The 13,369-nt window shown below is 46.9% G+C and overlaps 2 protein-coding genes across 6 annotated transcripts in view; both read left to right on the top strand.

Moving 5' to 3' along the window:
* ATP2B2 (ATPase plasma membrane Ca2+ transporting 2) overlaps positions 1-13,369 on the top strand; it is a 259,107-nt gene that overhangs the window by 30,470 nt on the left and 215,268 nt on the right. The window lies entirely within an intron of this gene.
* Positions 357-13,369, top strand: part of SEC13 (SEC13 homolog, nuclear pore and COPII coat complex component) — a 241,855-nt gene continuing 228,842 nt past the window's right edge. Inside the window, exon 1 of the mRNA XM_049766311.1 lies at positions 357-360. Coding sequence (XP_049622268.1) covers positions 359-360 — 2 coding nt within the window. The 5' untranslated portion in view covers positions 357-358. The remainder of the gene's footprint in view (positions 361-13,369) is intronic.

Consider the following 13,369-nt stretch of genomic DNA (forward strand, 5'->3'; position numbering starts at 1 on the left):
CCCCATGGGCAGTGGGGTCAGTAGAGGCCAGAGGGACCTGGGGCTCTTCCTGCCTGAGTCCAGGTGCCTGGTAGCTACTGGCCAGTGAGGTGCTGGCAGAGCCTAGAAGCACACATTGCAGGATTTGGGGCTCAGCAGGGCCTGCGTGCCTTCACCCAAACCCTCTGCTCTCTCTCTGTGTTCTCTACTTGTGGAAGCAGCAAGGGGGTGCATGAGAACCCAGATTATTGGCACTTTTGAGTGTCTAGGATAAGTCCAGACTTCCCAGGAAGTGGGAAATACAAACCTAACCCACCTGGTTGAAGTAGTGAGGGTTGGGGGTGGTTCCTATTTCCTCTTTGTGTTCTGCTCTGCCACCATCCTTGGAGCAACAAGAAGGGACCCCCAATGGCTCTACAGAGCCTCTTACACCCGCCATAACTTAATATAGACATATAGGGCTGGGAGTCCGATTCTAAGGTTCTGGGGAGCAGCAGGGATCACCCTTATCTGTGTGGGTTTGAGGCCAACAGCACACAGGCTTGGACGCAGCTGCATTGACTGAAGGCAGGTACTGAAAGACAGGGTCTCATACCCTCAAGGACACAGGCACCCCACCCACGGAGCCCAGGGGCATTGTGGGGGCACAATTGAGGTCCAAGGAGATGGCCCAAGGGAGAGGCCCTGAGCAGAGGCCTGGGCATGGGGAGGGATCAGAGAACCTTGGCAGGATCTTCATGGTGGAGCTTGAAGCTCTGGCTCTGGGCTGGAATCTGTTTTGAGTGTCCAGAGCTGGGGACAGGGAGGGCACTTGAGACAGGACAGGCATGGTGATGGCTGGGCTGAGGGTGTGGACTCCCCCTTAGGTGAGAAGGTGAGACTGGAGAGGACAGTGAGAGGGATCTCAGTTTCCTTCTTATGGAGATCCCTGGGCAAGCAAAGACCTTTGCTCTTGGCTTTCTCACAGTTGTTTATTGTGTTTCTTACCTCTGAGTAGTAGCAAATTAAAAACACACACCCCTAAATTCTCACACACAGAGTCTCTCACACAGAAATATGCATTCACATATGCACATTCAACACACACTACTCTCTCTCTCTCTCTCTCTCTCTCACACACACACACACACACACACACACACACACACCACAGCCTGAGCCTCACAAATGAGTTTTAGTGAAATAGGATTATCCTAAGTCCCTTACACAGTGGCATGGGGGCGGTCCTGCTTATGAGGAGTCTCCTGACTTGGAGCTCACAGAGGCATTCGGGGTGCAGCCGCTGTGTACACACATTGATTGTGTTCAGAAGGGGAGCTCGACCTCTGCCTGTGAGTACCAGCCCCCCAGAGACTGGGGAAGGAGACAGGTAGGGCTCCCTGAGAACCTCAGAACACCCCCCACCTCAGTAGGTGCAGACAGATCCCACTTTCTGCAGTGTTCTCGGGGAGTTTGAACAAACCTACATGGGGTGGGGGGTGGGTAGTGCCGGCACAGGGCCTCAGCCCTACATTCCTCTTGCCCCCCATTCCCTTCTCTAACTGGAAACTGTGGAGATGTGGCAGTGAGCAGCAGCCTATGGCTATGTTCACCATCTTGCCTGGACACAGACAAGGGAGGCTCTGGTAGACCATGACTCCAAAGGATACCCTTATAGGTCCTGTACTCCCATAGATGTTTGGCAGGGGGGCAGAGATGGTGGGGACAGTAGGACATCATGTCATCTGAGATTGTGTATATTAGCCCCTCAGTAGGTAATGGACACACTGCTGAACCTCCAATGCCCCTGCAGAGATGCTACGCTATTTGCTATTGAAAGCCAGAGGTACCTGGCATCCTGGTCATCCCAGGGACAAGCCTGTGCCTTCCCGCATCCCCTAGCCCGCATGAGTGTACCCAGTCTCTAGAGCAAAGGCTTTTCTCCAGGTTGCAGAGAGGTTCTGCTGCCCTACCCCTACACCTGTGTATTGTAGCCAGGGCAGTTTTAGCTGCCCGACACAGGCATGATGGTGCAGAGACCACTCAAGATGGCGGATGTGAATGGTCTAAGCCCACTGGTCTTGGACTCCAAGGAGAGGCATCGGTGAAAGGTGCCTTAGGATACTCAGGCAGCAGATGTCGTTGGGGCCTCTGGGAATGATAGAGATTTCTCAAGGTCTCCCTGAAAGTCAAGCAATTCCAGATTCCAACGACATTTCTGAGGAGGCACTGACTGGAGCATGCAAGCCTAGGCTGTGAGGCTACGTTGGATCCTGTCCTGTTGGGAGGAGTCAGTGATACAGGCATCCCCCCCCCTGGGGTCCTGTTTCAAGTCCTTATAGGGAATAGGGTGTATGTTCAGTCTCTGTGCCTTTGGCTGAATGTTCTAGAAGGGATATTGGAAGCAGTCTCAGTTTCCATCCCCATCCTGCCTAGGGGACAGAAGGATGGGGCTCAAGAGGCTTTTGGATGCTCCATAATGTGGGTTCAACCCCAGCCGGTGAGGACTTGGCCCTATCCATTCTGAAATGAATGTTCCCAGGGGGAGCTTAGGGACTGTTATGATGAGCCATTGCTGAATGACACCCCATAACTGCATCAGGTGCACCCCTTGAACTACTTGGTGATTGCTACTGGAATTCCACTAGAATTCTTTTAGTTCTTGGAGGAATTGTCGTCCCGTTATCCTCAGTGTCATGCCAAGGGCACTGTCTTTGGTTACATTTAGAGGAACTAATACAGTTAAGTGCTCCTCGGAGTCGGTCACCCCATGGCATTAGTGTGTGGCATTGTAACACTCCCATGCCAAGTTAACGCTGGAGCCTGGGGACCAGAGAGATAGTAAAGGGGAAAGAACTTGCCTTGCACTCAGCCAACCCCAGTTCTATTCTTAGCATTTCCTATGGACCTTTGAATACCACCTGGAGTGACCTCTGAGCACAGAGCCAGGAATAAGCCCTGAGCATAACTGGGTGTGCCCCCCCCAAATCAAGAAGCTGAAATCTGGTTTGCTGAAGTGGGCATAACACTGAAGAAAAAAATTGTCTTTTTTTTCTTTTTTCTTCCTTCCTTCCTTTATTTATTTATTATTTCTTCCTTCCTCCATCCTCTCCTTTTCTTCCTTCTCTTTTCTCTTAAACTGAGGTCTGTGGATGGATATGAGTTAAGTAGTAAAAGAGGCAGGTGCTTCAAGCTGGGAAAGATCATGTGCAAAAGACCAAGGAAAGATGGTTGACTTGTTGGGTTGGGTCAGAGGAGTGCTCAGGGATAGTCCATATGCATGTCAAGGAGACTAAAGGGAATCCAGGGTACCACCAGGCCCACCCCATAGAATGTCCTGTTGTGCAAGGAAAGACCAATACCTGTTCTAATCACTGAATCAGCCACAAGTCATGTGCTCCCACCTAGAACTTGAAATGTGTCTCTTAGGACTGAACCTTTGGCTTTACTGTATATTAATGGTCTTAAATGGCCCCATGTGGTCCATGGTTTCTACATTGACCTCTCAGATCTGAACCCTACAAACTGTGTCAGTGCATATGGAGGGCTTAGTAAGGGGTGGGTCAACTCAGAAGGCATAGGTCCTCCTGTTTATGTGGAGAATAGACAGGGAGGGTAAATAGGGGTACAGGGAACCTTCCAGAATTTCTGCAGGGTCCTGAGATAGAGAATGACAGAAGTGGTGATGGTGAGACTGTCAAAACTAGAGACAGGAAGGGGACAGATATAGTACCAGGAGATACAGGGTCTTGAAGAGATATAGCAAGGTGGGGTACAGTATTTCCTCAAGACAAGGACCCCAGAGAGAACCAAACTTGAGAATTGGGGAGTTCTGATTAGGTCACTCTGAGCATTGGTGGTTCTGGACTCATCTATGAGGAAGCTGAACAGCAGGGATCAGAGAGAGAAGTTTGGAGCCCATCGGGCAGGAAGATGGGGCCAGAACTGTTGATGGAGAGCAGCCATGGGAACCCTTGAGGGCCCCAACACCCTGGCAGGAAATTGTTTGCAGTTGGAGGGGAGGAGAGCTGGTCAGATCATTGGTGGGTCTAAGAATCAGTGGGGACATTGGTCTTGGGGGATCCACAGGGACAACCAGGCTCTGCCCACCACCTGATTCTCTTCTTGACCCATCACTTCCTGGGCCTTTGCAAGAGACTCTGCCTTGCTGACTCAAGGGAAAAGTCTATCATAATTTTCTTCCATCTTTGCCATATTTTCTGGATTTTCCCTTATATTTTTTCCCATAGTCTTTACACTCAACAGCTTCTGTCTTGAGAGGGCAGGACCTCGTGTCTGATTCTGTACATTAGCTCTGTGCCCATCACTATTCTGGACACAGGGTAGACAGTGAACATGTGGCATGTTACTGACCCTGGTGCTGGACAAGATGACCTGTCCCTGCCCCCTGCTCTGATACACACAATGTCCACTGGCTGAACACACCCCAATTACTCTGTCTCTTTCCACAGTCATGGCCTATCTTGATTCTTGCCCTGCTGAAGGAACCACCTACAGTTTCCCATCCCTGTCCCACCACCCCATCCTCCATGACAGTGCCCAGATAGGCTTACTTCCAGTAGCCTTGAAGGTTACTTTGTCACTTCCACTCACCTATAAATGAATAAAGACCTTCTGGGCATGGCTCTGATGCTGGGGTTTCAGGGCATACCCTGCCTTAGATCGTTTTGTCACTCCCCATGGCTCCTCCACCTGATTTCCTTTCCCAGGGGGTTCACAGGGCAGGCAGGGATGCCTGGTGTATCTCTGGACCCATCATAGTTCTTTCCAAAACAGCTAACTGCATATGCAATAATTGATGCGTTCCAGGTTGATTTTGCTCTAATCCATCCTTTGTGTGACTGTCAAAGAAAAAACAAATCTTTCTTCTGGTAGGATCTTAGATAATATCTCTGGCTCCCTCAAGTTATTTTGCTGCCATTGCTTGCTAGGCAAATGGTACTAGGGAGGAACGTTGGGGTGGAGAAGCAAGGAGCAACTGGTTCAAGGCTCCATCCTGGGCAAGCTGAGGAAAGGCTGAGCTGCCAATGACATCACTGGGATTGGAGGAAGAACTGGGAGAACCATGGGCCACCGGAGGTGTGGATGTATCCTAGTGACGTCAGATGATCTGACCATTCTGGAGGGCTTCAGCAGAGTTCCTGGGATGGAACTGAAGAGCAGGAAGACATTGATTGAGAAGCTTATGGCCAGGAACATCAGAAAGCTGAAATCTGGGGTGGTCCTGTCAGCTTGGACCTCTTGAAGATAAGGCAAGGAGGTCAGAAAATAATGGGATGAGCAGAAACTGAGGTACCTTTGGAGGCTTCTGGAATGTCATGAGCATCCCTGAAGAGATAACTCACTCAGTTTACCCTCACCATTGTCACAGCCAGAATCCCAACACCTTCTCTATTGTTGCATCTCTGTGGGTCCAGCTACCTCCTGACCTCAGCAGACGCAGACTGGAGATGTCTGGGCCAAGAGAAGCAATGAAATGCTTGGATCTATGAATGAACCAGTTGCCACCAGGAGTTGGTAGCTTCTGCTAAGCTCTATTGAACCACACTTGGTGCCAAGGTTTTTGCATCAGGGATCCTATCTGGGGTCTGGAGGGCCCCCTTGGCGTGGATCCTTAGAGGTCCTGAGAATGGCTATGTCTCTGTGGACTGCAGAGGGCAAAGTGTCAGAGACTCCCTGATTCCATCTTGCCATCTACATACACCAGAAGTGGTCTCTTATGCAGGCAGCCTAGACTCTAGCCAAAAGAGACTCAGGAGGGAATGTATTTGGTTCCAAGACAGCATTGGGAGCACCTCAGTCCCCCACATCATTTCTCACTCTTCTTTCCACTGTGGTTGCATCTCTTTTTCTTGGTAACATTTGGGGATATGATTTAAAACTGGGAGAATGAAAAAGATCACCCCTATGCCTAGGCACACGGGTGCCACTTGACCATGTTCTCTCTGTTTGCTACCTGCCCCATGTGCAAGACTCTTGGTTACCTCAGGGCTTGCATCCTAAGAGTATAAGCCTAGCCCTGCAATTCTGACTCTGTCCCCAAGCTATTGCCTAGTCTGCTATTCATGTGTCATTGCCCCATGATGTCCCTTTTTTCTCCATTCCTCAGAAAATCTTTTTATTTAGAAATAATTCCAAGATCATAGAGTATGTGCAAAAATTCTAGAGAAAATGCCCGTATATTATATATAGAGTCACCTGATTCTGTCCCATTGCATACACAGGGCCTATTTATTCATTCACTCACCCATCCTCTCATCTACCCATCTGCCCTTCCACTCCTTCTTCCACCCATCCACCCATCCATCCAGTTAAGCATCCTTCATTTATTCATCATTTATTCTTGCTTCCATGTATTCATCCACCACCCACTTACCCAACCACCCACAAGTGTAATATGTTTTCCTAAACCATTTGACAGTAATTTTCACTCAATATTCTCCTTGACCCTAAATAATCTTTCCTGAGATGATCATTCTCTTACATAACCATAATAGCTGTTGCTCCCTATAATTGACAGAAATTCAATGTTTTGTTATTTCAATGAAGCACATAGAATAAACCAATGAACCAATTCAAACAGATATTACTCATGACATTGTATATACTGTCATAGAACAACTTCTTTCTAGTTCCAAAGTGTTTTCAGCATCCCCAAGGTCAACCCCACACTCTTGGAACAGTTACCTTCCCCATTATCTTCCTCAATGACCACTATAATTCTGCATTTTGTCTCCATAGCTTTGCTTATCCTGAACATTGTAAAGGGTTTCATCGCCTATAATGCTTGGTTCACTCATTTAGTCTAATGTTTTCTAGGTGCATCTCCATTTAGCACATGTCAGGATTTCATTCCTCCTCATGTGTGAATTAATTCCACTTCATGGCTATCTCACAGCTTGCTTTTCATCCTTTGGTGCACTGAACAATTTCACCCTAGAGCCACTGCAAATAGTTCATGATGAGCACAGGCAGACATCTATTTGTGTACCTGTCTTTAGCAATTGGACTGAATAGCAAGGGAATGTTGGGTCAGATGGAAATGCTGTTTAATTTTTCAGGGAATAGTTAAAACTTTCCTAGCAACTATATCACTTCTTAATCCCTCCAGAAATGTTCATGAGTCCCAGTTTCTCCACATCTTGCCAACATTCACTACTTTAATGTCATTTAAATTAGTCACCCCTGTGAGGGATTTTTTTTTTGATTGGCATTTTCTTTCCCTGCTGGTGGAAGCTGTTGGGAAACTTCCCTGGTGCTTGTGATCAATCAACATCTATTTGGGAAAATGCCTGTTTGAATCCTGTGCCCAGCTTTGAACTGGGTTGTTTGTCTTCTCATTGAATTGCAGAAACTCTGTGTATATGCCAGAGAGTATCTCTAATCAGATAGAGGATCCGCAAAGACCTTCTCTGGATTTTCTCACTCTTTGGATACCCTCTTTGATGCACTAAAGTTTAGTTTGCACGAAGTCCAACTTACTGGTTTTCTTTTTATGTTTTGTTTCTTGGCCAGACCTGACTGTGCTGAGGTCTTACTCTTGGTTTTGCATTTGGGAATCATTCCTGGAAGTCTTGGTAGGCCATATGGGGTACAGTTGGGGGCCAGAGTGATAGCTCAAAGGGCTAGTGGGCATGCATGTAATCCCAGATTTGATTCCCAGTGCAGTATGGCCTCCCCAGCATCGCCATGTATAGCTTCAATAATTCCCTGAAAAACTAATGTGTACAGTTATATTTACATATAATATATAATTATATATTTATATAATGTGTAGTGGGTCCCTTTTGTCCTGCATCTATACCAATAAACTCATCCCACTGCTGTTATGGAACATCAGGCACCCCTCACAGTATTTCACATCTCTTGGGGGTTCCTCTCAGCCTTCCCACCTACAGCCAGTTGCTCATCTTCTTCCTGTTGCTGCTGAATGGGAATCCTTTGTTCTTATGGGACTTCTGTCGAGGGGACCAGATTTCTGTAAAGTTGGTCTATTAAGGAAAGGGACAACTTCCTTCACTCAAGCTCATTGTCACAGTCCTTTGTATGGCAGAATCTTTCAGTGCTTGGCCTCTTAGGGACATATGTTGCATATATCATTCCTGTGCATCTTGGTGTGCTTGTCCTTTCCTGGACATATGTGTCCACTATTCTGGGGGCACCTGCTTGAGTGATGGGGTCACGTTGTGACAATTGGCCATACAACTGCAGGAACCACCAGTGCTGAGGTGGCCCCATGTGGTTCCACACCAATTCTACAGGAAGTTTCAGGTGTTTTGTGAGTAGGTGTCAGGCTCTGCCCTTCGGAAGTTCTGATCCTGTCCCATTCTACAGTGTGTTTTCCTGGTGCTTTTTTCTATTGACTCAGGCTGTGACATATCTTTACAAACACTCACATTTCCTATATCTTCTCTGGGGAAGTTTCTGGGCTCACCTTTGCCCCAGTTTGTATTGACTGTCTGTCTTCTTAGCTCCTGGTGAAAATTCTGGATAATGACTGGTCATGCCTCCTAAGTTGGATTTTGATGTGCCAGCGATTTCTCTGCATAGAATTTGATCTTTGATTTGGCATCATCTTTGAAAAAAAAAATGGAAGGTTTCTTTTGAGAAGTCTGAAAGATCAGCGTGCTACTCTGAAATGTTGGCCAACCTCTTTCTTGCCCTGCAGGAAAGTTCTCTGGTCCATTTATGTCTCAGTTCCTGGGAGGTCTGGAAGTCTTCAGCTCTGAGTGAAAATGTGATAGCTTCTTTACATGTCCATTGGTTTTACTTTGTGCTTTATTTTTTAGTTTTTGTTTTATTTCTGTTTGTTTTCAACACATTTGAAGTTATTCCTGGATGCACATTCAGGAATCACTCCTGTATGCTTGGAGGACCAGATGGGATGCTGAGGATAAAACCTGGGTCTTAAGTGTGCAAGGCAAGTACGTGCCCTACCCATTACGCTATCACTCCAGCCCTTGACTTTGTGTTTTAACCTCTCTGACTTAACTTTTTTGGGGCGCAGTGACCTCTTGTTGATCAGACAGACCCTTTTGCCATTAAATTGCCTCCTTTACCCTGACTAATATTCTCTGCTCTGAAATCTAATATGAATTCAGCCCCTCTTTTAGTTGATTTGTGTCAGCATAACAGATCTTCCCCTCATCCCAACATTTGGGTTTAAACTACTTCATACCTTTACATTTGAAGCCTGGATTACAGGTTGCATTATTTGTTTGTTTATTTTTTCAGGTACACATCTGGTAGTGTTCAGAGCTTACTCCTAGCTCTATATTCAAGGATCACATATGGTGATACTCTGGGGGACTGTATGGGATGCTGGGGATCAAACCAGGGTTGGCCATATGCAAGGCAAACGCCCTCCACACTGTACTATTGCTCCAGCTCTGAGCTTTGTTGTGTTATATCTGGTCTGTTAATAGTCTTAACATTTCTGCTTTTTAGTGGGAGACTGGGAGAGATTCCTTAAATTCATTGGAGCATAAAAGTCTGATTCTAGGACTTAGTCATTATTCTGTTCTTGGTTCTCTTTTTCCCTCTTTCACTGATTGTTTTTCTTGGAGGGGGGGATTGATTGAAAACCTAGCTCTTTTGTTGTCCAATCAGCTCTGATTCTCTGTTTTGTCACTAGTTTCCTTGCACTAGTAGACTAGATCTCCAATTCATTAGTCTGTCTTCAGATGATTTATGGTGACCTATCGAAGATTCGCCTTCCAGGCAGACAGAAAACCATGTCTCACCCCCACCCTCCATCTGGGGACCACCATCGCCACACATTTTCTTTCCTGCATCTCAGTATCCACATGCTACTTCCATTTAAGTAGTCTGTATGTTTAGTATCTTTTTTAAAGTTTTGGGTAAATTTTGAAATCATCCATTTTGTCCTCTGTCCTTTCCAGTCTCAGCATACTCTGTTCCTGATAAGGATCTACATTTCTGTCTGGGGATCAGTGATAGCACCGTGCAGAGGACACTTGCCCTTCACACAACCAACCTGAATTCAATCCTTCAGCGTCCCCATATGATCCCCCAAGCCCACCAGGAGTAATTCCTGAGTGCAGAGCCAAGAGCAACCCTAAGCATTGCCAGGGTGCCCCTAAGAATATATATATATATTTCCATCTGGCATCCTTTTCCTTCCATCTGAAAGACTTCCTTTACCATTTTTTTAAAGTGTGACGGCTGCTGGTACATTCGTTCAGATTTTGTGTGTCTGAAAATGTCTTTATTTAGCCTTTTCAAGGAAAGATATTTTTATTCATAGGTTTACACTTTCTTTTCTTTTGCATTTCAAAAAAGCTGTCCTACTGTCTATAATATCTCTTGTTCTTTCCTGCCTTTTTTTTACATGTTCTCTTTATCACTTGTCTCATGAAAGTTGATTTAGGTGAAACTTTCTCTTTCTGTGGGTGGGACTATTTGAGTGTGGGTGGGAGGCACCTCTTGGTTTTATCAGTATTGAGAAAATAACTGTTTTTTAAATTTTGGGCCACATCTAGTGGTGCTCTGGACTTAACTCTTAGCTTTGTACTCAGGTATCACTCTTGGTGGGTTCAGGAGTTCATATGGGGTGCTAGGGATTAAATTTGGGTTGGCCACATACAAGGAAAATGTCTTGCATTTACTTACTCTGTGTCCCTCAAATGTTGAGAATCTTTCACCCATTATTTTTTCAAATGCCTTTCCCATCTTTTGCCTCAATGAATGTCACTTATTCTCTGGCTCACCAGTTCAATTCTTCCAGAGTGGTTTCAAGTTCACTGATTTTTCTTCTGTGCTGTCATCCGCCATGAATTTCCCTGCATCTTTTCACAAGTCCATAGACTCATTCTGTGTCGTTTTTTTATATGTGTCTGTGCTTGGCGTTTTGCACAGATGGAATTCAGTGATCATAATGGCTACTATGTCTCAACCCACTTTTTCTGATTCAGTGATCATGATGATTACCATGTCCCTATCCGCTTTTTCTGGTGTCAACATCAGCTCTGGGTCTATTTGGGGTGAATAGACTTCTTTTCTCACTGGATTGTCACTTCCGGTTTCTTTGCATGCTGGGTAACTTTATTTCATTTCAGACACTAAATTTTGCCATATTGGGTACTGGATCATTTTGTCTTCCTCTCCATAGTCTTAAGCTTTGATCTGAGAGGTACTTGAGCTTCTTGGAAATTTTTTTACTACATTTTTTGTAGTAGAGGCCAACTCAGTGCTGGTCCCAGGACTGAAAAGATCCTTTTGCAGACCTGACTCAGCCTATAAATTTTGCAATTTGCCAGTTGACCACAGATGCCAAGAGACAATACTAGAGGTCTCCTGAATACCAGCCATGTGCCCTTCAGCTCTCTCAGATGGTCTCTCCCTAGAGTTGGGTGGTTTTCTCAGGCACAGTCCCACTAAGAACTGGAGCACCCCTCTATGAGTTACTGAGCAATTTCTGCTTCTCTATCTCTGTCTCTCTCTGTCTCACTTTGTCTCTGTCTCATTCTGTCTCTTTCTGTCTCTCCTTCTCTTGTTCCCTCATCTCAGGGCATGTTGGACCCCACCTGGGCTCCCCTCTAAGCCACAGGTGTGAGGCCCTTTATGGGGTGAATTAGGTATTGCTGGGCCAGATTCCCTTCCATCCATCACTGACCCTCACTTTCTGCCACCCACAGCAGACAGGCTGTTGTTTCATGTGTTGTGACCATGTTTAGGTTTTTGTGACTTGGTCTTGGCTGAAAGTAGGACCCCACCCCAAGCAGCTAAAATCAGGAATGTGACTGTTAAGCATTGCCAATGACAATGACCCTCCTGCTAGAAGGTCTCCCTGATCTCCCTGGTGTTAGGGGTCAAACTCCCCTGCCTGGGTGGTCTCCCAGGTTCCCCAGGCCATTGGGATGGTGGGAGAGATCAGCTGTCTGTAACCAGCACTAGCCGTCAAACCTGTACATTTTTAAGGTGGGGGTCCTGCTGTCCCTGTATTCTCATGCAAATGACCTGCCACTCTAGTTCAAGAAACATTGAGCAGGTGATTGAGTTTGTGACTGTGTTAGCACAAGGGGCCATGGGAGAGAAATTCTCCTTCACAGGTGGCATCTCAGTATCATCCCTGCCCCCCTCTACCTGGGGGTCCAAAGGCTGGCTGATGGCAGGCAGTCTGCCAGGACCCCACCCAGCATTTCTAAGCCCCTTTGTAAGATTTGAGGCTTAATAGCTGGTTCCAGGGAAATCCTCTGACTTCTGGTGGCCCAGGAAAGCCCTAGAGATTGGAGGGTTGGGGTGGCTCCAGGTTCAGCCAATATCCTCTTCCGGAAGCTCTTAAAGCTGACCATATGGGAATCATCCATGGAGACCAATTAGAAGGTAGTGGGCTGGTCAGGTGAGAGAGAGAGAGAGAAGTAAGGGGTACCCACAGCGACTCACAGGAGTAGCATAATTTCCCATTATGGCCCTCCATAGCAGCTTCACACATCTGTTCCTGAGGTCCCCAAACTGAACACTAAGTGGCTTCAGAGGGTCCCTGAGTCAAAAGAAGGAAGTCATGGGAGAAGCACAGCTGAGAACTAGAAAGCCAAGTTTCTGTGTCCTTGGGGTATAATGGGGGACAGGGGAGTGTCTCATTCATGCTCAGAACCACCTCAGCTTCAGAGCCAGGCCAGGAACAGAAGAATTTGTGCTTCATCGGCCTGGCAAGAACTTCCAGAGATCTCAGGTCTCCCTGGGAGCCACACTGGGGTGAATGAGAATCCTAACCACAGTCCCTAGGGCTGGGGGCAGCTCTGGTTCCTACCAGCCCCCCAGCTCCTGCATTTATTTTGTTTTTATTTGGAAAAGCCCTGACTCCAGCAGGATGACCTCAACTCCCTGCTCTGTCTCTTCCTTTCTCAAGCCACAAGGCCTGATCTTATGGCAGTACTGTCCCCCAGAATCTCACCACCTCCGACTGAGGGTAGAATGACTCTGTGCTGCAGAAGAATTCAGGAATGGTTATATCAGAACCTCAGTGCTCAAAATCTGGCAACAAAATTCCTGCAGGGGCTGGACGAGCTAGTGTGTGTGGGCTCTAGATGTGGAGAGAGAGGAAGGAGAACAGGTCCCCTTGCCAGTGTCCCTTTGTGCCCTCCCCATGACCAGAGGCTTAGATTCACCAGGTACTTGTGGGCCAGGCCCAAGTTCAGCCAGGCCCAAGTTCAGCCCCCTGCCACTGGGCCTCAGGATAGTGCCAGCTATAATGGATACACTGATAATTCGGGCTGGTTAAGTCCTAAAGGGTCCCCAGGAGATCCAGACCAAGTCCAGCCCCAGTGTGGCCAACTGTGGCCAGGCCAGCCTTGGGACAGTGACAATGATGTCCTTCTGTGGATTACCTATGAGTAAGTGTCCAGAATCACACCATTTTTTTTTTTTA

The sequence above is a fragment of the Suncus etruscus genome, chromosome 20, assembly GCF_024139225.1.
Source record: "Suncus etruscus isolate mSunEtr1 chromosome 20, mSunEtr1.pri.cur, whole genome shotgun sequence".
NCBI lineage: Eukaryota > Metazoa > Chordata > Mammalia > Eulipotyphla > Soricidae > Suncus > Suncus etruscus.